The sequence below is a fragment of the Camelina sativa genome, chromosome 5 (genome assembly GCF_000633955.1).
Source record: "Camelina sativa cultivar DH55 chromosome 5, Cs, whole genome shotgun sequence".
Taxonomy (NCBI): Eukaryota; Viridiplantae; Streptophyta; class Magnoliopsida; order Brassicales; family Brassicaceae; genus Camelina; species Camelina sativa.
This window is the reverse complement of record NC_025689.1, coordinates 25,744,640-25,768,653: the sequence shown is the minus strand read 5'-3', so window position 1 is coordinate 25,768,653 and position 24,014 is coordinate 25,744,640. Positions and strand designations below refer to the sequence as shown.

Below are 24,014 nucleotides of genomic sequence, written 5' to 3'. Positions count from 1 at the left end.
TCTTTGTGGGTTAAATGGGTGAAAAATACTCTCCTCAAACAGGAAAGTTTTTGGGGTATAAAGCAGTCTTCCACAGCTGGCTCATGGATGTGGAGAAAACTTCTCAAATTTCGACAATTGACAACTCCTTTCTGCAAAACTGAAGTGAATAACGGTCAACACACATCATTTTGGTTTGATAATTGGTCTTCTATGGGGCGTCTGATGGATGTGACTGGGGAACGAGGCATCATTGATATGGGGATTAGTAAGAATATGACGGTTGTAGATGCGTGGGATAGACATGGTCGAAGAAGGCACCGCCTGCATCACTATAATCAAATGGAAGCTGAACTTTTGTTGAAGTTTACTGCAAAAACTTCTTTGGCCGATGTATTCCTTTGGAAAGGTACAAATGATAAATTTTGTTCACGGTTCTCCACAAAATAAACCTGGAACAGCATTCGCACTGCAACAGCCGAGGTGCCATGGTATCATTGTGTCTGGTTCACTCATTCAACACCTAAATTTTCTTTCTGCACTTGGCTTGCAATCAGAAACAAGCTCTCAACGGGAGACCAGATGGTGAACTGGGACAGGGGAAACCCTGCAGAATGTGTTTTCTGCAATAGGGATATTGAAACCCGAGATCACTTGTTTTTTTCCTGCACCTTCAGTTCAGAGATCTGGGAGGGCATTGCAAAGCGTTTGTATGGGACTTGCTTCTCCACTAACTGGTCTTCCATCATTACATCAACCTGTAACTGGAATGATCGATTGGTGCGGTTTCTAGCCTCCTCTGCTCTTCAAACAACCGTTTATACTCTATGGCAGGAAAGAAACGGGCGTAAACACGGAGAACACCCCAAACCTGCTCTTCGACTCATCCAAATCATCGACAAGCATATCAGGGATCAACTACTGGCAATCAGTGTTAAAGGAGATAGGCGCTATGAGACTGGTCTCCTCACTTGGCTTGGCACTAGGCATTAAGCTTTACTTAATAGCAATTTCTCTCTAAAATTTTCTCAACAAAATGATGCACCAGTTGTAAAACAGTATTTTTACTTTTGAATATAATTTAACATTACATTCAAAAAAAACCAGTAGTAGTAGCTAAAAAAAAGTCGGGTGGTACGCAGGTTAGTCCGGAACCCATAGTATTTTTCGGGTCTAGAACCCAAAAGCAATCGGACATTTCAAATTCGGGTTTTTCTAAACACCCTTATTTGGTTTTCGGGCCGGGCTTTTTAACCCACGCAACATCACTATACGCATACATAAAAGCCAATCGAAAATGGGAACTCGATCAGTCAGAGTGTGTTGTGACTTGTGAGCTGGTGCCGAGAGAGAGAGAGAGAGAGAGAGAGAGAGAGAGAGATGACGATATTGTCGAGGCGCAACGACGGAGGAGGAAACAGCCACCGTAGCTCCACGAAGAGGCAACGACTTCCGTCTGTTTCCACCGACGACTCAAGTTCTGGGGAAGAAGAAGAAAACGAAAAGACACTTGTGGTGCTTAGTGATGATAGTGATTCTGACGAAGATATAACTCTCCAATCAAGCAAACGCCGGATTAGTACATCTCCGAAATCCGTAACTCTGCCCAGTTCAAATGTTCTTGACTGCCCCAATTGCTTTGACCCTTTGAAAAAACCAATCTTTCAGGTTCATTCCGTTTTTTTGTTAAGCTAAGTGAAAAAAAGGTCACAACTTTATCTCCAATTGGTTGAGCTATAAGGTCTACAACGTTTTCAGCTAAGTTTAATAGTCACAGTTTCTGTATCCTTCTATGAATTGAGCTAATATAGTTTGTTCTCTAGCTACTGTTGCTATTTGTTTGTTAGAAATGTTTTTAGGTCAATGAGTTTCACTAGAAAGTGGAAAAGTCGATTCTTTTTCGCTTTGTGTTATTGCGTTCAGTTTTATTTTGGGTCAGTGAGTTTGTTTTGGCTTAGCTAACACTTTCGTGTTATTATTGCGTTTTTAGTGTAATAATGGGCATCTAGCTTGTTTCTTGTGCTGCATCAAATTGAAGAAGAGATGCTCGTTGTGCAAATTGCCTATAGGGGATGTTCGATGCAGAGCCATGGAGAAGGTCATAAAAGCAGGGTTAGTCTCATGCTCAAATGCAATGTATGGGTGTAAAGAGAGCACCACGTATGGAAACAAATTTACTAAGCCATGAGAAGATTTGTGTTTTTGCGCCATGTTCATGTCCGTGAAGGATTGTAACTACATTGGCTCCTACAAGGATCTCAACAGCCATTTTCGTGATGCACACAAAAAGAGTCCTGGTGAAATCATGTCGTTGGTGCTGAAACGTCCTATATTATTCGGCTTGGAGCTGGACGATAGTGATAACATAGTCATTTTTCAAGAAGAGAAAGAGGGTGATGTGTTTGTAGTTCAAGGTTTCACCGCATCACACGGGGTGTATGTGACTGTGAGCCATATTGCGCCTATGGTTCCGGGAGTTCGCAAATTCTCCTGCAGCCTAGCCAAACTCAAACAGTATAGCACACTAAGGCTGGGGTTGCGGGTGAAGAATATTCAAAAATCGAGAGAGCAAGAAGAGCAGCCTGAAGATGACTTCATGTTGATTCCATCTTTTATGCTGAGTGGTGATAATATAAAGATGCAGATTAGCATCGGCAATGAAGATGCCTATGTTCATATCTGAGCTATGTTAGGCCAGTAGAAATAAGGGACTATGTAAGCTAACACAATTAGAAATTGTGTAATGGGTCATTTGAGTTTGATTTTGTAGTTTCATGCATTGCATTTTCAATGAGTAATCATAATTTATGGAATAGACATTTCCATCCTCTTATAACAGTTTCATGCGTTGCATATATTAACTTCCGTAGGACCAGTACCAAACAACAACAACTCCACAATTTCTTGTTAAGCAGAGCTGCTTTTCGAATCAATACGCCGAAGCATGAATTAGATGAAAAAAATAAAATATTACATTAGTTTTTCATTGCAATCAAAGAACAAATTACAATCATTAAATTAAAGTGCTAAATTTTCTAATCTTTAGCTTTATATTAACATAAGTATCACAAAAATTAATCTACCGTCCATGTAAGCAAACACAATTTTTAATGATTATCAACAACAACAGAAAAAATGATGTGAAGGAAATAACAAAATTTAGTATATAAGATTTGTTTTGCTCTGTTCTTAGAATTGAGAGGTGGTTGGTTGGATCATAAACCTTCACTAAAAGTGAGCTTTTGGTTTCATTTTTATCTGTTAGCTGCTTCCTTTTTCATGTGTATCCTGAAGTGAATTAGATTTTGGATTATGTGAAAACTCTTTTGAACATTTTTCATCCATGAATTAGTTAATTCTTAAGTTTAACTGATTTAGTTGGTCCTTAATTTTTTATTTTGGTGTACAGACATACTATTTAAGTTAAAAGTCTTTGATGGTACTGCTACTATAAACACTACAACTATTTGGTGTGTTTTGAAAATTTAAAAGTTTCAAATAACATGGAATGGCAGATAATAGCTAAAAAATATATTGGGGGCAAAAGCTAGCAGATATTAGTTGTGATTTTTGGCAGAATTTGACGAATTATTAGTTTCTAATTTATTAAGATTTTTGGTGGTATTGGTTTCTAATTTATAAAGATTTTTGAAGAGTAACAAAATCATTAAAAGTGAATAAGTGAAAGATTGTTAAAGATTGCTAGAGAGTTTTGTTGATTAATTTTCTAAAATTTTGTAAAGTGCTCGAAACAATCCATGTGTTTTTGTAATACTTTCCATGACTCTATTTTGTAAAGAAAATGTCTAAAATCATGAACCAATAACATAATAATCGAATTCATTAACAATCATAGATTCTTTTGTTTTAATTGAATAACACAAAACTTTTAATGACTTTATAAAAGTCTGAATCCAATAATCCAAATTTGTTAAAATTTTAAATGACTTTTTACAAATCACAAACTAATAATACTAAACTTTATCAGAGTTTAACAAAATCTTGATGTAATAACAACAGATTCTACATAACATTTGAAATATTTAAAACTCTATTTAAATCTCAAACCAATAATTCCCACTTAACCTTTTATCAAAAAAAAACATGAGATATGCTTGTTGATATCTCATTAAAAAAAAGTTACTGTTTAATTGTAAATTATACTTTAATTGATTTTTGGTAAATAGACGAATAATTAATTGACACATGACAATTTTGTTAGCGATATTTATCTTGATGATTTTGTTTAGCTCCGTTGTGGGGATTTGATCTAAAAAGGTGATTATTGTTGAATTTTCCGAGATGAAAAAGAGGAGGAACTGGCGGAATAATAAGAAAGAGGGCGGTGGAGCAGTGAGGAAGAGATCAAAGATGATTTTGGTGATGGAAGGATTGATGGAAGGGAGAAGATATAGAAGACACTTTTTTTTTAGTATTTTAATTATAGTAATATTTTTAGTTGTTAAAAAAATATATAACGGATACAGATATCCAACGGATATTTAGACTTTCTACGGATATCCAAAACCCGGATATTTGAGATTGGTAGATACAAATTCGGATACCAAACTAATGAAAACGTTAGATACAGATCTAGATCTGAATACCTCTAAAAATTCTGGATATCCGCATCCGTTTCAGACCTAATTTCTAATTCCTCTCACCCTTGATTTTGTACGTTCCATCAGTAAATGACGACACGTCATCATGCACAGTTAAATGAAAGGATTCCACAATAAATATTAAAGTCATCATCACACGCATATATTGTTCACGCATGGTTCTTTGATAAGAAAGTTGATTTTCCGTCCCTCGAGCTGAGGTGTTCCCTTCTGCTATAAGCAAGAAGCCTAATGCTATTTTTGGTTCGGTGGTGTCCCAAAAACCATCCAGTCCGCATATATGAATACAATTGCATGGAACTGTCAAGGGGCAAGAGCCTACTTGACTTCAGAGTACTTAAAAGAGCTCAGTAGATATTTTTTTCCTGCTTTTCTTTTTCTTTCTGAAACAAAAAACAAATTTTCTTTTATGCAAGATATTCAGCTTTCTTTAGGTTATGATAATTTGTTTACTGTTGATCCTGTGGGCAAAAGTGGAGGTTTAGCCCTGTTTTACATGAACTATTCTCAGGTCTCGATTTTATATTCGGACAACAGATTGATCGACATAGAGACCACGGTGGAGGGTCACAAGGTTTTCATGAAATTCGTGTACGGAGACCTGGTGGTTGCGAACCGAGAGGATGTTTGGGAACGACTGACGAGATTCAGCCTTACAAGACAAGGACCCTGGTTCATGATAGGGGACTTCAATGAGATCATTGGAAACCAGGAGAAACAAGGGGGAAAGCGACGTGCAGACTCGACATTTCTTCCTTTTAGAAATATACTGGCTAATTGCGGCATGATCGACTTTCCTTACAAGGGAAATTCCATGTCCTGGGTTGGAAGAAGGAGAAACTGCAAAAGAGTCCGCTGTAGACTTGACCGAGCTGTTAGTAATGAAGACTGGTATAGCCTCGTTTCCCACACCAATGTGGAGTATCTGAAACTTTGGGGATCCGACCATCGGCCCATGTTGGCTAGAATTTCCTCTAATAACCGGAGAAGACAAAAAAGTTTCAAGTTCGACAAACGCTGTTTTGGAAAACAAGGTTTCAAGAACGTTGTAAAGGCAGGGTGGGGAGATCTTACAATGGATGGTCCTATTGACATTCATTCAAAGTTAGTTGCCTGCCGTAAGGCAATATCCCTCTGGAAACGAGAGAATCCTGGTAATGCTATGCAGAAAATTGAAGCCTTAAAGGACCAACTGGAAAGAGCACAGGAGAATGATTCCCTCACCACTGAGGAGGAACTGGAAGTGAAATGGCAGCTCTGTGCAGCCTTTCGTGAAGAGGAACTTTATTGGAAACAAAAAAGCAGAGCAACGTGGCTAAAAGAGGGGGACCACAATACCAAGTTCTTCCACGCGACTACAAAACAACGACGGGCCAGAAACCGCATCATAAGTTTAAAAAATAAAGAGGGCTCTCTGATAGAGTCGGAAGCTGGAATAGAACAGGTGGTGACACAATATTTCCAAGAACTTTTCTCCGCGTCGCCTGCAATAGGGATGGAGGAAGCCCTACGCTATGTTACTATGAAGGTCACTCCTGAAATAAATGCTTCTCTTACTCGACCACCATCGAATAATGAGATAAAAAAGCGGTGTTTGGTATCAATCCTGATAAAGCCCCGGCTCCAGACGGAATGACAAGCCTCTTCTACCAGCGCTTTTGGAAGTCTATTGGATCAGATATCATCCGAATGGTTAAAGATTTCTTCGAGACAGGAGCCTTCGATCCACGACTAAATGACACAAACATATGCATGATCCCCAAAAATGAAAGGCCTAGAGTTATGGGAGAGTTCAGACCTATTAGTCTTTGCAATGTAAGCTATAAAATCATCTCCAAAGTTCTATGTAATAGACTGCGGAAGGCACTCCTGAAGCTGATTTCGGAGACACAATCAGCCTTTGTGGCTAGACGTCTGATCACAGACAACATCCTACTCGCTCAAGAGAATTTCCATGCTTTAAGGACGAACTCAACCTGTCGTTCAAATTTTGTAGCTATAAAAATGGATATGAGTAAGGCCTACGATCGTGTAGAGTGGTCTTTCTTGGAGCAATTGATGAGAAAGCTAGGATTTGATGAGAAGTGGATCTCTTTGCTGATGTGTTGTGTTTCTTTAGTGTCTTATAGGGTCCTCATTAATGGAGAGGCCAAAGGAAATATAATTCCCTCAAGGGGATTACGCCAAGGCGATCCGCTCTCTCCATTTCTGTTTATCCTTTGCACTGAAGCTCTCATAGCACAACTGAATGGATCAGAGAAGGAAGGGCGCATAACGGGTTGAAAATAGCCCAAGGTAGTCCACCAGTTTCCCATTTATTATTCGCTGACGATAGCCTCTTCTTTTGTAAAGCTGACATCCAGCAATGTGCTGAGATTCTCAAGATTATCAATTGTTATGGTGCAGCCTCAGGGCAACAGCTTAATAAAGAGAAATCCGCAATTCTGTTTGGTAACAGAGTGGATCCCAATCTTAAGGCAGAATTGAAACAGGCTATCGGGATCACAAAGGAAGGCGGAATGGGATCATATCTAGGACTCCCAGAGACCATATGCGGGTCAAAACAACAGGTGTTTGCCTTTGTTCAAGACAGATTAAATGCTAGGATAAACACTTGGTCTGCTAAGTTTCTCAGCAAGGGAGGTAGAGAAGTCTTGATCAAGTCTGTAGCACAAGCACTCCCGACTTATGTCATGTCTTGCTTTCTTCTACCCCAACATACTATTAACAAACTTCGAGGGGCTATAGCAAGATTTTGGTGGAGTACAAAAAACAACAACAGAGGTCTTCATTGGATTGCATGGGATAAAATCTGTGTACCGTTAGATCAGGGAGGACTGGGATTTCGAGATCTCAAGGAGTTTAACTTAGCGCTGTTAGCAAAGCAACTTTGGAGACTGTTACGCTATCCAGATTCACTTCTGTGTCGGGTCCTAAAGGGGAGATATTTTCGTTACTCGAATCCCATGGATGTAAAAAAGGCGAATTCTCCATCTTTTGGATGGCGTAGTATGATCGCAGCCAAGTCCTTACTTCTCCAAGGGCTTTGTAAAAATGTTCGTTCAGGTTTTCATATCAGGGTTTGGTCTGACAACTGGGTTCCTACCATCCCGGCACGACCAGCGAGAGACCGTGGCATATTTCGCGATCCAAACTTATATGTTAACCACCTTGTAGATTTTGAAACGAAGGCCTAGAAAATGGACTTACTAAATGAGCTGGTGGATCCATTGGATATTCCTCTCATAACTAGTATTCAGCCTAGCAGAAGTTTTTAGGTCGATGATTATGTCTGGAGTTATACCAAGTCAGGCCAATATTCGGTCCGATCGGGATATGTTCTTGCTACACAAGTAAACCAGGAGGTCCGAGAACCAAGCATTACAACGTTAAAGAAGCAGGTCTGGAAGGTTAAAACATCAAGAAAGATCAAACACTTTCTCTGGCAGGCACTCTCGGGAGCATTAGCAACGAATAGTAGGCTAACAGATGGACACTGCAGGACAGACAGTTTGTGCCCCATATGCGGTGGCGAGGAGTCGATCAATCACCTTCTGTTCGAGTGCCCTCCGGCATTACAGGTCTGGGCTCTGTGCTCCATTCCTAACCCTCCGGGTGTTTTCCCATGTACTTCTCTCTTTACAAATATGGATCATCTCTTATGGAGAGCAAAGGATCAAGGCGTGACAGAGGACCAGCTAGAGGCTTTTCCATGGATCTTATGGTATATATGGAAGGCGAGAAATGAGAAAATGTTTAATGGTAAAGATATTACACCTCTGGACACTCTAGAGATAGCTGCCTCGGAAGCTCTGGCTTGGAAGATGGCTCAGATAGTGGATGCTTATGAAGAATCGGAGGATAGCCATGAGGATGCTGTGGATGAGGACGAGATGTGTATGGGCGAGACTAAGTGTCAAGTAGATGCGTCTTGGGATGAAAGCGACCCTTTCTCGGGCCTGGGCTTTGTTTTACACTGTGCAGGTACCAAGTTCGGGTTGAAATGCACGAGGAAATTCCTCTCGGTGCTTCATGCGGAATTGGAGGCCCTAATCTGGGCGATGGAGTCTGTTCTTCAGCAGGAATAGTATCGGCCCATTTTGAGACGGATTGTGCGAGTATTCCAAAAGTAATCGAAGAGTTTGAGGAATGGCCCAACTTTTCCACGGAGTTAGATATATTCTTTAGTTTAAGAGATAAGTTTTCAGTGTTTTCAATCTCTCATATTCCTAGAACTGTAAACGTCCGTGCATATCGCCTTGCAAAAGATGCTCGAGCACGAGGTTTACTTTTCTCCCATGTAGACTATTTGGTTCCGGAGTGGTTGGCTGTTGAAACCAACCTATTCGAACCTGAGTAATAAAATATGGTGTCGTTTGAAATCAAAAAAAAAAAAAAAAGTTCGATTTTCCAACTCTTGAAAACATGAATTGTTTTCCCAAATATAAGAAATTACCAGGTTATTTTACGAATTCTCCTTTGAAAAATCAATTAAAAACATTTGACCAAAATACATATACTTAAAATGATTAAAGATAATAATGGCATATTGACTAAAATCAATAACAAATCAGTTTTAAATGTTATAGTCAATATATATGGAAAAATATAGATGATAAAGTGCCCACGAGGGCAACATTTTTGTATCTATAATTCTAAATTTTAATAGATGTTCATTCGACTTAGCGTTTATTAAACAAGTTAGTGGTTCTAATTGATTTGAATTAGTCTTGGCTTTTGATTCATTTATAACGTTGATGGTAGAGACACTCGATCGATGTCGACATGTCCCTTATCGTACTCTATAGGATTAGTTTACACAACGTGTACCAAGAAATTTCATGCACAGAAAGTCATAATTTGATTATTGTAAAATATTAAATCTCAATAGCTTATATATAGACCGGTCCAGCATTATTGCTAAGAAAACAAAAATTATATGTACATGCGTAGTTAACTAGATTAAGAATGGGTTTGAAAATGTCAAGCAATGCTCTTCTTCTATCTTTATTTCTTTTACTTCTTTGTCTCTTTTCTGAAATTGGAGGAATTGAGACCACTCGCCAAAGGATAGGTTAGTGCCTTTTATATCTGTTTATATTCTCTTGTTTTTTTTTTTCATATCACAAACAATTTCAATATATATAAAAAAAATCTAGAGAGGCTTAGAACATATTGATATATTCTTTAAGCAAGTAGTTTAGAATATATTCTTTAAGAATATATTCATAAAAATTGTAAGCTGTTTAAATATTTTTATCTACCAATCAAATGTTCAATTGGTATGATTATTTTACTTCCTAAAAAAAATGCTAATAGTTTTCGTCTACAAAAATCACTTTAGAATAAGATTTAGCTTTAAACAAAATTTAGTATTCTTTGCCTCCTCATTAAAAAAATTTAGTTTTGTTGGTTAATATATAATTTTTAATCTTTCAAATATGAAAATATAAGAAACAAAGAAGGTATTGTAATAAATGTATACATATAGATATAAACAAACCCGTCCTACGTGCGGGTACTCATCTAGTGTAATATGTGATAAGTTTAATAAATTTTTGCACTCAAAAAACATAAAAATTAGTCTACCCTTATCTTTATTTTTATCTTTTAACAGCTAGTTTATAGTCTTATTTATAAATTTTTCGTTATTTTTTCACTCTCATACTAGATTAAGACCCGCAGTACACCGCGGGCCAAAATTATTTATAACTAAAATATTTAAATTATAAGTTGTATTTGTTGGTTAAATATGTTATAATTATATAATAATTGTTAAATAAACTATATAATACCGCAATATAATTTATTTTGGACATAATATTTATTTAATCAATTTAATTAGATATGTTTATTCTCTGATACCGACAGTATTAACAAAATAATGAAATGATGTTTTACCCCTATAGCACCGAATTAATGATATTTTTTTAATTTATATAAATATCGATAAAACCTGTCCCACTATATAAACCCGTCCCAAGATATTTTAACTCACACTATATCATCTTAATATTTAATATTTATTGTGTACGGTATAATATTTATCATATTTAACTTTTTAAAAGTTTTAAATATTGTTCATATTTAACCTTTTAAAAATCTCTAAAATAGAACTGGAATAAACCAAATAAAAGTTTTTAAAGTTTGAATGCCTGATAAATCAAGTTTTCTACTCATTTGTGAATCATTTTTATCTCTTTTATAGTATGACTCTGAACCATTGCCTAATTTTTTTTTGATGATGTAGGATATTGTACTCGTATTTTTTTATTCATCTATTGAGTAATATATGTCCGTTTTAAAAATTTTGTATTACATCATATACAGGAAAAAGTCACAATTTTTATTAACTAAATTTATTCTAGAATAATTCAAGATAATTTAAATATAAATTCAAATAACAATGAAAGGGAATCATATATTTATGTTTGAATGAGGTAGAAAGATTTCTTTATTTTTTTAAATCTTACTTATAATTAATTAATTTTGAAGATTTGGTAACTAATATTAAAGTCATTCAATTAAATGTAAAGACTTTCTAAAAAGTATTTTTGAGCAAAAACTGCTGCAAAAATACTAGTATAGATTGTATTAAAATTGATTTTGTTTTATCAGTTCTAACATAAAGTCCACATTGATCCTTAGTAGCAGAACCTATTAGAGAGCTATCTGTATCTCCATCTTGTTCATGCGGAGGAGGCAAAGGAACTGTTTCATATAAAAGTTCATGCCCACGTCCACGTCCTTGCCCACCTCCACGTGCACGTTAGAACCTATAAAAGGACGTAAAGAAGAAGCACAAGCAAATTGCAAATGGATAACTTATTTTATTTGTTTGTGCTTCTATTTTACTTTTTGAAGAAATCTATGTTAAATTTTTACGTAATAAATCAGAAATGATATATTTTGCCAATATGCAAAAGAACATATGGGTTTCTCAAATCCTCATTCTCGTAGGTTTTCATTTGAAAAATCCATGTGTTCTCTCTCTTCCTCTTTATCAAAGTTTTATTTACTATTTTTTTCTTTTGTACACCAAAATTTTATATCATACTAAATCAACCTCAAATGAGGGAAAGTTACAAAGGGAACCAAAGCTAAAGCTCCCTGATCCAAAACAAGATCAATAACCGAATAAAAGCAGATAGATTGATAGAACAAAGTAATCCTAACACATCGACAATAATTGAAATCGTTGAATCCTTGATCTTGATCCTTGATAACAATAAAGCAGAAACGTGAGAAGACACCTTGGACAGCACCACACCCATGAGATGAGATGTTGCACGAGATTGAAACTACCACATGGGCAGATAAAACAATCCACAATTAGGCTACCACATGGGCAGATAAAACAATCCACAGGACACCACACTGACGAGCTAACGAAACCATCAGAGAAAGAATTCTCTAGGAAGCACCTCTCAATAACAGGTGTTGGCCGCTCACAACAATAGCAGCCGATGAAGCACCACAGAAGCAAATGTGGCGGTTAAGTGCTCTTCTCCACAAACCTGGAAAAAGGAGCAGAAGCAAGATGGAGGATAGAAGTATATCCAGTCCATTCAGGGTAATGGATAGAAGTGTATCCAAACCACAAAGATCTTCTATCACCGGCGACTCCTAACCAAACCGGTGTCTTCCATTGCAGACGTAGACATACCCCGAACGGCCAAACACTGAGCAGACAGGCACAGTCAAGACAAGCTCTAAAGGCTTCAAGAAGTATTGGACCAGGCCCACCAAGAAAACAACTTCAGGGGCCTCCGCACAGGACCTACCACGGTCGAGACACCATCACGGCGGCAGCGGCGAGGGGAAAGAGCAAAGGACATACCAAAAGACACCAACAGAAACGGGTACCTTGGAGTGACTGATACGGCGGGAGCGGAACCAAAGGAGGAAATATGGAGAGTGGAAACAGAGCTACGAGCAGTCCCAAAACACATTGAGTAACAGCCAGATCCAGATCCAGATCTGAGAAGAGACGTCGCTTCATCTGAGCAAACGCTGGAGAGGAGACCGGTACACAACTCGGCTCCAGAGACACCAGAAAGACGGAATCCATACACGAACGGAGAAGACAGAGAACGACGGAAGTAGCGCCAACAAGAAAATCGGATGCACGGTCTAGAAGAGAACAAGAGACGATGAAAACTTGGATTTTTCGGGAGAGAGACTAGGCAGCAAAACATCGTCAGGGTCCGACGCCGGTGAGCCATAGCTACACCGACTCCGGAGAGCGGAAGCTCTTTCGTCGGCTGGAGAATGGCGGCTAGGGCGAACTGAGATGAGGAGAAAGAAGAGAGCTTTTAAATTTGACGAATGTTAATCTATAAGTTTTTCTATATAGTTTTATTTATTATTTTAATAAACGAGATTTCCATTAGAAATGTTATAAGAAGAAAATAAAATGAAAACTATTAAGACATGATAATATAAAAAAAAATCAAAGAGATGTAAAGGATTGCATAATCAAATATGCGTATTAAAAGGGTTATAGGGGTTCTCTGTGACAACAAATTAAAGTGCAGGATTATTGAAAACAACCCAATTCGTATTTTTTTTAATAATATTAATATAATTAAATACCCCATAAATCATAATATTTAATTATAATCAACAAACAAAATTTTTTTTCCTCTCTCCCCCCTTCCCAAGGCAACGAAGAAAGCGATTGTTCATAGAACCTAAACTCCTCCATTGTATTCTCCGGCCGGCGTCGACTCCGGCGTCAGCCGTACTACTTCTTCTCTATGCTTTTCCTTTCCTTTTACTTTTACTTCATGTATTTGTTTTTTTTCTAGCTCACAACCGTTTTTTAGGGTGATCGGAAGGTGATCATGGCATTTCCCTTACGGTGGCCGCTCATATCTTCCCGTGATCCTATGAATTCAATTCTCAACGGTTTCTCTCTAAAATTCCTAACTACTTTATTTGTATTCCTCACGGTGTTTTTAAAGTTTTGAAGGCGGTTTACTTCGATTTGTGTATTCTTCTCCTGTTTTTCCAATGGATGCGAAAAGTTTTCCCATGCGTTGGTGTCGGCGAGAGAAAGGTTATTCCTCACCATTTGGGTCACAACTGGCCGGCCCATTAGTCAAATTTCTACATTCGTAGGAAGCGGGACTCGATCCCTGGTGTGATGGTACCTTCTACAAATGGACTTATCTCCTGCCATTGCACTAAAATCACATCATGTTTGCGATATTTATCTAGAAAAAAAGATACAGGGAAAAATGTTTTTCAAATTTCTATGCAACTTTTATATTAATTTATAATTTTATTATTATTTATTTTATGCAATCTTATTTATTTATGATTCCTTGAATGTTTTAAAAATAGACAATTTTTTAAATATGAATGTTTTTTGATAAACTATTTTATAGTTTGAAACGGAGAGAATATACGAAAAGAATTTCTTAAGAATAAAAATATTAATTTAATTATTATTATATTTATGAATGTCTTAGTGGTGGTCTTACTGGATACTAGACGTAACTACGCAACTACGTAAGAAGAATCAGCCACCGTATATCCACGAAGAGGCAACGACTTCCTTCTGTTTCCACCGACGACTCAAGTTCTAGGCAAGAAGAAGACGAAAAGACACTTGTGGTGCTTAGTGATGATAGTGATTCTGACGAAGATATAACTCTCCAATCAAGCTAACGCCGGATTAGTTCATCACCCAAATCCGTAACTGCCCAGTTCAAATGTTCTTGAATGCCCCAATTGCTTCGACCCTTTCAAAAAACCAATCTTTTAGGTTCGTTCGTTTTTTAAAAAAAATTAGGATTTGGTGAAATTGCAAATGAGAACCATTCACTTATGATAAAAGGTCACAACTTTGTCTCTTAATTGGTTAAGCTAAGTTAAAAGGTCACAAGTTTGCTCTCTAGCCAGGGGCGGATGCAGAAATATATTTAGTATGTGGCACTAGTGTAACTAATAATTAAATTAGAGGGCACTTAACTAAATTTTACACTATATATTCTGCTTGGAGCTGGATGTTAGTGATAAGATGTATTGTTTTAGAGCTTGATTTAAGAACTCAAGATCGAATCAAAGAACACATTTTCTTTATTGCGTAAGAAAATTATCTCAAAACTTAAGCTCTCTCAAATCTCTATCTCTCAAATCATAAGTTATGTCACAAGTAGACATCTCCTTATATAGAAAAACCTTTGTCCTAATCCTACTAGGAAAACCTTATGTTAGATAGCTCCTAACATACTTAGTCCTTATCTCTTAACCATAAATCGGTTTAGATAAGGCTTATCCTACTTCTTAAGTTGACTTCATGCTTAAGCCAACAGTCTCCCTTCTAAGCTTGAAATCCTTCTTGCTCATATCTTCCACACCGATGAGATGCCTCATTTCCTTGTACTTGACTCTTCCCAAAGCTTTTGTCAAGATGTCAGCCCTCTGTTCTTCCCCAGGAACATGCTCAACTTTGACTTGTCCGTTCTCAACACATTCACGAATGAAATGGTACCTTGTTTGAATATGTTTACTCCGGCCATGAAAAACGGGATTCCTTGTAAGGGCAATTGCAGACTGGTTGTCTATACGAATGACCACCCGTTCGCATGGTAACTCGTTGATTTCACTGAGAAGTTCTTGAAGCCAGATCGCCTGTCTTGCTGCCTCGGTCGCGGCCATGAACTCTGCTTCGCAGGACGACAGAGCCACTGTATCTTGTTTTTGCGAGCACCATGTGATCAAGCTACCACCGAGATAAAAGACATGTCCTGTTGTGCTCCTAACATCATCTGGGTCTACATTGTGACTACTGTCACTGTATCCAACAAGCTTCGTACCAGATGACGAAGATCTCCCGAAAACCAAACCGAGAGTAGTAGTACCTTTCAGATATCTCAGGCAATGTTTCATGGCTGCTCCGTGTGACTCCTTTGGATGTTGCATATAACGGCTTAGTACATCTACACAATATGACAAATCAGGTCGTGTGTGTAACAGATATCGCAGAGACCCTATGATTCTTCTGTAGCTTGTTCCATCAATGTCCCTTTCTTTTAGCGCTTTTGATAACTTTAAACCTTCCTCCATTGGTGTTTGTGTCGGATTACAGTCGATCATTCCAGCTTCTTGTAGAATTTTCAACGCATATCGTTCCTGATTCAGAGTTATCCCTTCTTGTGTTTGAGAAACTTCTATCCCAAGATAGTAAGTCAATTTTCCTAAATCACTCATCTCGAACTTCAACGCCATCTCCTTCTTGAAACTTTCTATGATACTAAGACTCGTTCTAGAAACAAATATGTCATCAACATATACTGCAACAAGAAGAACCTCATTACTCACCTTCTTTCGATACACTGACGGCTCCTTTGAACATTTTCTGAACTGCAACTCTTTAAGAACTTGGTTAAGCTTTTCGTTCCATGCTCTCGAAGCCTGTCTCAAGCCGTACAGTGCCTTGTGGAGCTTGTAGACTTTGTTCTCACTCCCTTCTATCACGAAACCCTCTGGTTGTGAAACGTATACCGTCTCCTTCAATACACCATTGAGAAACGCTGTTTTAACGTCGAGGTGGTGTATTTCCCAACCCCTAGATGCAGCAAGGCTAATAAGAAGATGGATAGTTTTGATTCTTGCAACTGGGGCAAACACATCTTTAAAATCTATCCCATATCTCTGAACATATCCTTTGGCCACAAGCCTAGCTTTGTATTTGTTTATAGTGCCATCAGAATTTATCTTGAGCTTAAAAACCCATTTTAGGCCTATAGACTTTGCTCCATGTGGAAGCTCAACGAGATCCCAAGTCCGATTCTTAGTAATAGAGTACATTTCGTCTTTGTAAGCCTGCAACCAGTCCTTATTGTCTTTAGCCTCATTAAAATCCCTTGGCTCGTTGTCTAGACACATCAGCAACCTCTCTGCTTCCAATTCAGCAAGTAACACGTAATCATTCAGGTATTTCGGTTTTGACACCACTCTCCCTGACCTTCTTAAGACAAGCTGTCCTTGACCATCAGTGGAATCTTCTTCACCATTCTCAGCTTCACCTCCATTGTCATTGGTATCTGATTCTGCAATCTCCTGATTTTCGACAACAACATCCTTTGTTTTGACCTCTGTTTCAGAATTTCGTGTTGCATATCCTCCAGTATTACTCTCCTGGGTATTAGCCGGATCAATCCCTCTATTTCCAAACTCTCCAAATTGGATTGTAAAGCCTGCTCCGCTTGTTTCAGAACTGTCATGATTCCAATTCCACCCTCTAGTCTCATCAAACACAACATCGCGACTTACCACTATCTTGCGAGTTTGAGGATCCAGCAACCTGTAGGCTTTTGTCCCTGGTTCTGTCCCTAGATGCACCAGCCTGCGTGATCGATCATCCAACTTCCTTAAGTGTGGCCTGTCTACTCTCGTGTATCCAATACAGCCGAATATACGAAGATGACTGAAATTAGGCTTCTTCGAACGTAAAACTTCATAAGGAGTTCTATCCTTGACTGCTCTAGTGGCTACTCTGTTTAGCAAATATGTTGAATGTCTAATTGCTTCTCCCCACAAGTAGCTTGTGACATTCATGTGCTTCATGATGCTTCTGGTCATTTCTAATAAAGTCCTATTTCTTCTCTCAACAATGCCATTCTGTTGTGGTGTGTACGGAGCTGTAAGATGCCGTTTTATCCCTGAAGTAGCACAAAAAGAATCGAATTCATGCGAGACGAACTCTCCTCCTCTTTTCGTCCTGAAAGTTGTGATCTTCTCTCCCGGCTCTTGTTCTACCACAGCCTTAAATTTCTTAAATTTGTTGAAAGCATCGCTCTTTTCCTTCAGCAGTATCGTCCACATATATCTTGAATATTCGTCTATGAGCACAAAAATGTATCTATTCCCAGCAGTTGTGCTTGGTGTTATAGGACCACATAAGTCACCGTGAACAAGTTCTAAAACTCTTGAAGCTCGATATGAAGATGCTTTTGGGAACACCTATCTAGTCTGTTTGCCTAGAAGACAAGAGTCACAGATTTCCTTTTCAAACTTCAAGTGAGGTGTCCGGACAACAAGCTCTCTCTGCATCATCGCTTTCATTGTTTCGTGATTGATATGTCCTAGGCGTGCATGCCACTTACTAGAATCACTCATTGTTGTTAAACTCAATCAGACAGTATCTTTTATCCTCATACAAACCTTATATAATCGATTCCTTGCTCTTGATGCTTTGACAAGCAATTTCCCGTTACGATCATACATGATAAGAGTTTCTCCTCTCATCCTTACGTCACAGCCAGCTTCTGTAGCCTGTCCAAGGCTAATTATGATGCCCTTCAGACCCGGGATGTAGTAGACATTGCTCATTGTTCTTGCCTCACCATTCATGTCAATAAGTTCGATAGATCCTTTGCCTTTTATGTCAATGCGTGAGTCATCACCAAATTTTACTTTTCCTGTGATGGTGTTGTCCAAAACAGAGAAATATCTTCGATTCCCGGTCATGTGGTTGCTAGCCCCATTGTCTAGATACCAAGTGTTATCTTCTTCATTGCTCGCTTCATACTTGCTTGGTACCACCTTCTGCTCGTTCAAGTAAACTACCTCTTGTAACATGAGTTCATCCGCATCCTCAGTGTCCTTTGTGTCATTCTCCTATGTTTCCTGCAGTTTGAGAAAGCGATCTGGACACTTAGAAGCATAGTGTCCAAATTTATCACACCGAAAACATTCAATCTCAGATAGATCCCTTGTTCCACCTGCAAATCTTCCACGGCCTCTTCCTCTGAACCGACCTCCGCGACCTCTACCTCGATACCCTCCATAGTATCCACCATTGAAGTCACGATTTGCAGGTGGAGCTTGAGACTCTGAGTTGGCATACATTAACTTGCTTTGATCTTCTTGTGCCTCCTCTTCCTCAACGATACGTTCCTCATATGTTTTTAAGCGACCCACAATGTCCTCAAAGCTTGTTTTGTTAAGATCCAATACCTGCTCAAGTGATGCAACAATATGGATATATTTCTTACGAGGAAGACTCTTAAGAAATTTCTTAACAATTTTGGGTTCCTCAATATCTTCTCCTAGAGCAGCTGACTTTGAAGAAATCTCAGATAGCTTCCCAACAAAATCATCAATAGACTCTGCATCTTTCATCTTAAGTCGGTCGAATTCTGCCATTAGGGTTTGTAATCTAGCCTCTTTGACTCGTTCTGCTCCAACATGTCTTGTTTTGATGGCTTCCCAAACCTTCTTTGCGCTATCAAGTTCGCCGACTTGAAGAATAAGAGATTCAGAGATAGATTGGAACAGTAGGGCCATCACCATATCGTTCAAGTTAGCATCATCATCCTCTGTCTCTATGACGTCCCAAACTTTGTTCACTTTCAGTAGGATCTTCATCCGCATAGGCCAAACGGTGTAGTTGCTTGCAGTCAACATCAGACACTTGATTGAGGATTGACCTCCTCCGTCCTTTTGCTTGCTCAAAGTAGCCTCAACTTCTTCATTCTTTGTCATTGTTTTATCCTCGCTCTGATACCAAATATTGTTTTAAAGCTTGATTTAAGAACTCAAGATCGAATCAAAGAACACCTTTTCTTTATTGCTTAAGAAAATTATCTCAAAACTTAAGCTCTCTCAATCTCTCTCTCTCTCAAATCATAAGTTATGTCACAAGTAGACATCTCCTTATATAGAAGAACCTTTGTCCTAATCCTACTAGGAAAACCTTATGTTAGATAGCTCCTAACATACTTAGTCCTTATCTCTTAACCATAACTCGGTTTAGATAAGGATTATCCTACTTCTTAAGTTGACTTCATGCTTAAGCCAACAAGATGGTCATTTTTCAAGAAGAGAAAGAAGGTGATGTGACTGTAGTTGATAGTTTTATCGGATCAGAAGGGGTGAATGTGACTGTGAGCCATATAGCGCCTACGGTTCCGGGAGTGCGCAAATTCTCGAACAGCCTAGCCAGAATCAAAGAGTTTAGCATATAAAGGATCAATCATATCAATAATTGTGTCAATCAAATATTCAATATAGAGTTACAAGTATATATACACCTAAGGATTCTCCTAGGGTTCTATACAGAGAGTAATTACATGATCTACTTAACAGATATAGAAGATTGACAAGAGTAATGAGAATATTTGATTGACACAATCATTGATATGATTGATCATTAATATAGCACACTAAGGCTGGGGTTGCGGGTGAAGAATATTCAAAAATCGAGAAAACTAGAAGATCAGCCTTAAGATGACTTTCTGTTGATCCCATCTTATATGTTGAGTGGTGTTAATGTGAAGATGGAGATTAGCATCGGCAATGAAGATGCCTATGTTCATATCTGAGCTATGTTAGGTCAGTAGAAGTAGGGAACTCTGTTAGGTAATGGGTCATTGAGTTTGATTTTGTAGTTTCATGCATTGCATTTACAATGAGTTATCATAATTTATGGAATAGACATTTCCATCCTCTTATAACAGGTTTTTTGCATTGCATATATTAACTTCCGAAGGACCGAACAACAACATCTCCTCAATTTCTTGTTAACTGGAGCTGCTTTTCGAATCATACAATGCGCCGGAACATGAATTAGATATTTAGATGACAAAAAAATATTACATTATGTTTCATTGCAATCGAAGAACAAATTACAATCATTAAATAAGAAGTGCCTAAATTTTCTAATCCTTAGCTTTATATCAACACAAGTATCACACAAATTTCTCTACCATCCATGTAAGCAAACACGATTTTTAATGATTATCAACAACAACAAAAAAGAAGGAAATATTAATATTTAACATTTTGATGATTTTTTATTATATTTTCTATGATTTTGATGATTTGGGTGAATTTGGTGAAACAGTAATGATTTATTGTAAAATTCTCCCAAATCTCATCTAAATTTTTTAGATTTAAATTTTTGCATTTTTAAGTAAGCATATTTACTAACATCTCTTACATTTTTAAGTCTCCTTTACTGTTTCGTTCCCAAAGTTAGGATCCGTTTAACTCACTCAAATTTGATTTGTTAAACTGACTTAAATTAATATTTTGTTGAATTTATTTGATTTTATATGTTAAATTGAAAACATACAACAGATTTTTGTGCGAGTAAAAGAAATATATAATACACCACTTGTCTGAAAAAAATAACGAGTGGGTTATTTTATTTGATTATAAAATATACTTTTAAAAATATGAAATTAAGGAAAAAAAAAATAATAAAACATTCAAGTGCATAGACGTTACGTTGTGAATGGATAAGGGTTAGAAAATTTGCTGTCAATAAACGTTTTAAAGTCTGACCCAACCGGTGCGGTGGAAAAAGACAACAAAAAATAAAAATAGGGCTTATCTCCTTCTCACATTTCCAAGGGCAAACACAAACGTCGCTAGAGACGCATCGAGCAGCCACCCTAACTAGAAAAAATGTCTGAAAGTTTCGAGATTTCCTGCTGTGACGAAGTCATGTCTCCTATCTTTCAGGTCATTCACGCCTCCTTCTTATAATCCGATATATATAGTTGATTTTAACAGTGATTTGTGATACATTTTCCATTTGATTGAATTTTCAAATGACTCCTGTGAAAGATTGGTAGAAGAGACATAATGAATAATCTCTTTTCCTAAGTATAGCCTAGAAGTTCGAGTTCGAGATCCATACATTTTCTTAGGTTCTGGACTAGATACGGATTATAAGACCAAGACAAATGTGTGGGAATTATACCTCCCAAAAGAGGTTCAATTATAATAAAACCAACTCAAGTGTTTACAACTAATCTCACCATTCCTTTTGTCTTACTGATGGTAATTTCGTCTCTAGAAAACATATGGGTTACAGATTAGGGTTGGTTAGTTTTCTTTTCTTTCTGTTATTTGTGAGTTGACAATTTCCACTAGACAAGGAGCAAGTTAAATATGCATTGGTACATTTCTTTTCTATAGACTACTCGTCGCAACTTTCGGCAAATATATTATTCTTAACTAACTTTGTGAGTTTTGGATTTCAGTGTGTTTGTGGACATATAACTTGCTCCTTGTGTTGTACTACTAAACTAAGGAACAAATGCTCTAACTGCAATTTGCCCATAGGTAGAAACCGATCTGGAAATGTGGAGAGAATCATGGAAGGAAACTCTTTCCTGTGCCAAAACACCCAACATGGCTGCACCATGAAATTCAATGATTACAAAGAACTATCAGTTCATGAGAAGGAATGTTGTTTTGCTCTGTGCTATTGTCCTGCACCTTACTGCTACTACAGGGGCGTGTACAATGATCTCAACAGTCACTACTCCGATTATCACAGACACGACGAACCTAAACAGTTCTGGTGTACAAATTCCATTTGTGCATGGCGATACTTTGCAGTCATTCAGAGGCATATAGATGGTCCATTGGTTGCTGTCATATATTTCAAGGCGAAAGAAGGTTTATATCTGACAGTGAACTGTATTGCCCCTTCTGCTCCAGGAGTTGGAGAGTTGACCTACGAGATCTCATGTTCCATGGAAGGTAACACTATGACTTTTGGATCGTCGGAGATGAATAGGGTTCAGAAATTGAGCTTCAAAACTCCGGAGAAGGACTTCATGTTAGTTCCTAACTTTCTGTGGGTTGAGTGTCCTACATCGAATATGGTGATTCGCATACGCGAGAAAGATGAAGAAGATGTTGATGACGAAGTAATCATCACATACAAACCATAGTAGGTCGTTCTTCTGGTACCCTTATGATAAATTTATGATGTTTCTTCTAAACAAATGTTTCTCATGGCTCATTGTTTAACTTAATTGTAAACGAGTACAACCATCACTATGCTATGCTACATGTTTATTTAAAGATATTCTTGTTCAAATCCGTACTGTGCTTTCGTTGTAGTATTTATTGTGTAGTTTATTTTAAAAATATAAAAAAACTCAAGATATATATATATATATATATATATATATATATATATATATACTAAAAATTACTCACTGAAGAATACAAAACTTTTATCTCATGTAAGGTCTCCTCCTCCAAGAAGACATCTTAAATGCAATGTTGTTGATGTCTGGAATGAAAGAACATGTTTATGAGTGGGAGTTGGGATAAGTTTCTTTGGTTGGAGTACGAACCATTTCAAGGGTTTTAGCGGCCTTGGATTTGGAAGATGATGCAGTACAATAGTCTCAACATACGAAATTTATATTTCATTAGTGTCATATTCGAATCTGATGATAAGTGGTTAATTAAACACGAGCTTGTAAACATTCGTCAATTTCATATTTTTTAATCTTTTGATATTTGAATACCAGATTCGTTACAACCTACTGTTGGGACTGATGAACCTTAAAAAAAACTAATTATAATACGAGTTTTACTTTTCTACAATAACTGAAAAGAAGAACCTGTTAATATGATATAGAGTCATTTACACGCCCTAAAAAAGGCATGAAATGTTAATGGTTGAACAAAATTTAATTAGATTTGAAATTAAATGGTATGGACAAAACTGAAAACTGGGAGATACAAAATTAATTTTTATATTAAAAATGAGAAACATGGATAAGATATAATTAATTATGATAAGATATAGTGATAGCCTTAGAAATTTATTAACCACAGAATCTAATCTAAACTTAAGAAAAAAACATTGCATGTAAGGAAGAAGGGTTTACGCACTGCACTCTTTCTTCTGTACGTATATATAAGTAACGAAGCACACATGTAAAAGCATCTACCACCAGATCTCTTATACTCCAATAGGAATGGATAACGGGTCGAACACCAAACAACTCCTCTCAGGAGAAGCATCGTGCAGCCGCCCAAAGAGGCAAAGACTCGTGGCCATGGAGAATGCTTTAGGAGCTGCTAATGGTGACGTGATGGCACGATTTGGGGTACTATCCGATCTTGATCTTCTGCACTGTCTTAATTGCTCCAAGGCACTGACGAGTCCTATCTATCAGGTTTCTCTTCTTCCTGGTTAATTTGTAATTTTGTTTTGGTGGTAAAAAATAATGATTGCATGCAGTTACGAGTCCTAGAAAGATGATTTTTGTTGATATGAGACTTTAGGATAACAATGATTAGTGTAACAGTGATTCGTATAGGACAAAAGAAACATAACGGACGATTGTTTGGATTTCTCAAATGTAATCTTGATTGCTATTTCTTGGTTTCTCTTCTCTATACAAGTTAATTAGATAAAATAAACTAACTCTAAGTTTTACATCTCAGTGTGTAGATGGACATATGACATGCTCATCTTGCTATAATGATCTGAGGAATCAATGCCCTTCATGCGGTTCAGCCGTCGGGAACTATCGATCCAGAATAATGGAGAGAATTTTGGAATCGGTCATTGTCCCATGCCGAAACGCTGAACATGGCTGCAAGGAAAAGTTCTCTTATGGCAAAGAATTAGTCCAT

General features: G+C 37.4%; 2 protein-coding genes and 1 long non-coding RNA gene across 3 annotated transcripts; all 3 read left to right on the top strand.

Moving 5' to 3' along the window:
- LOC104787586 (E3 ubiquitin-protein ligase SINA-like 4) lies at positions 1,310-2,782 on the top strand. Its single transcript, XM_010513192.2, is given in 4 exon segments — positions 1,310-1,647; positions 1,970-2,152; positions 2,154-2,199; positions 2,202-2,782. Coding segments are annotated over 4 exon segments (978 nt in total). The 5' UTR covers positions 1,310-1,359; the 3' UTR covers positions 2,663-2,782.
- Positions 9,533-11,622, top strand: LOC104787584. The gene is made up of 2 exons (XR_767986.2): positions 9,533-9,675; positions 11,256-11,622. It is a non-coding gene; the product is annotated as an uncharacterized LOC104787584 (long non-coding RNA).
- On the top strand, positions 20,937-22,449 carry LOC104787583 (E3 ubiquitin-protein ligase SINA-like 2). The gene is made up of 2 exons (XM_010513191.2): positions 20,937-21,083; positions 21,608-22,449. Exons 1-2 carry the CDS (start codon positions 21,027-21,029, stop codon positions 22,304-22,306), a joined length of 756 nt encoding a protein of 251 aa, XP_010511493.1. The 5' UTR covers positions 20,937-21,026; the 3' UTR covers positions 22,307-22,449.

Bases quoted from the DNA above. Each gene is read 5' to 3' on its own strand.
- LOC104787583 (XM_010513191.2), top strand. From the start codon at position 21,027: ATGTCTGAAAGTTTCGAGATTTCCTGCTGTGACGAAGTCATGTCTCCT. The intron at 21,084-21,607 runs GTCATTCACGCC...TTTGGATTTCAG, and splicing joins TCATGTCTCCTATCTTTCAG to TGTGTTTGTGGACATATAAC.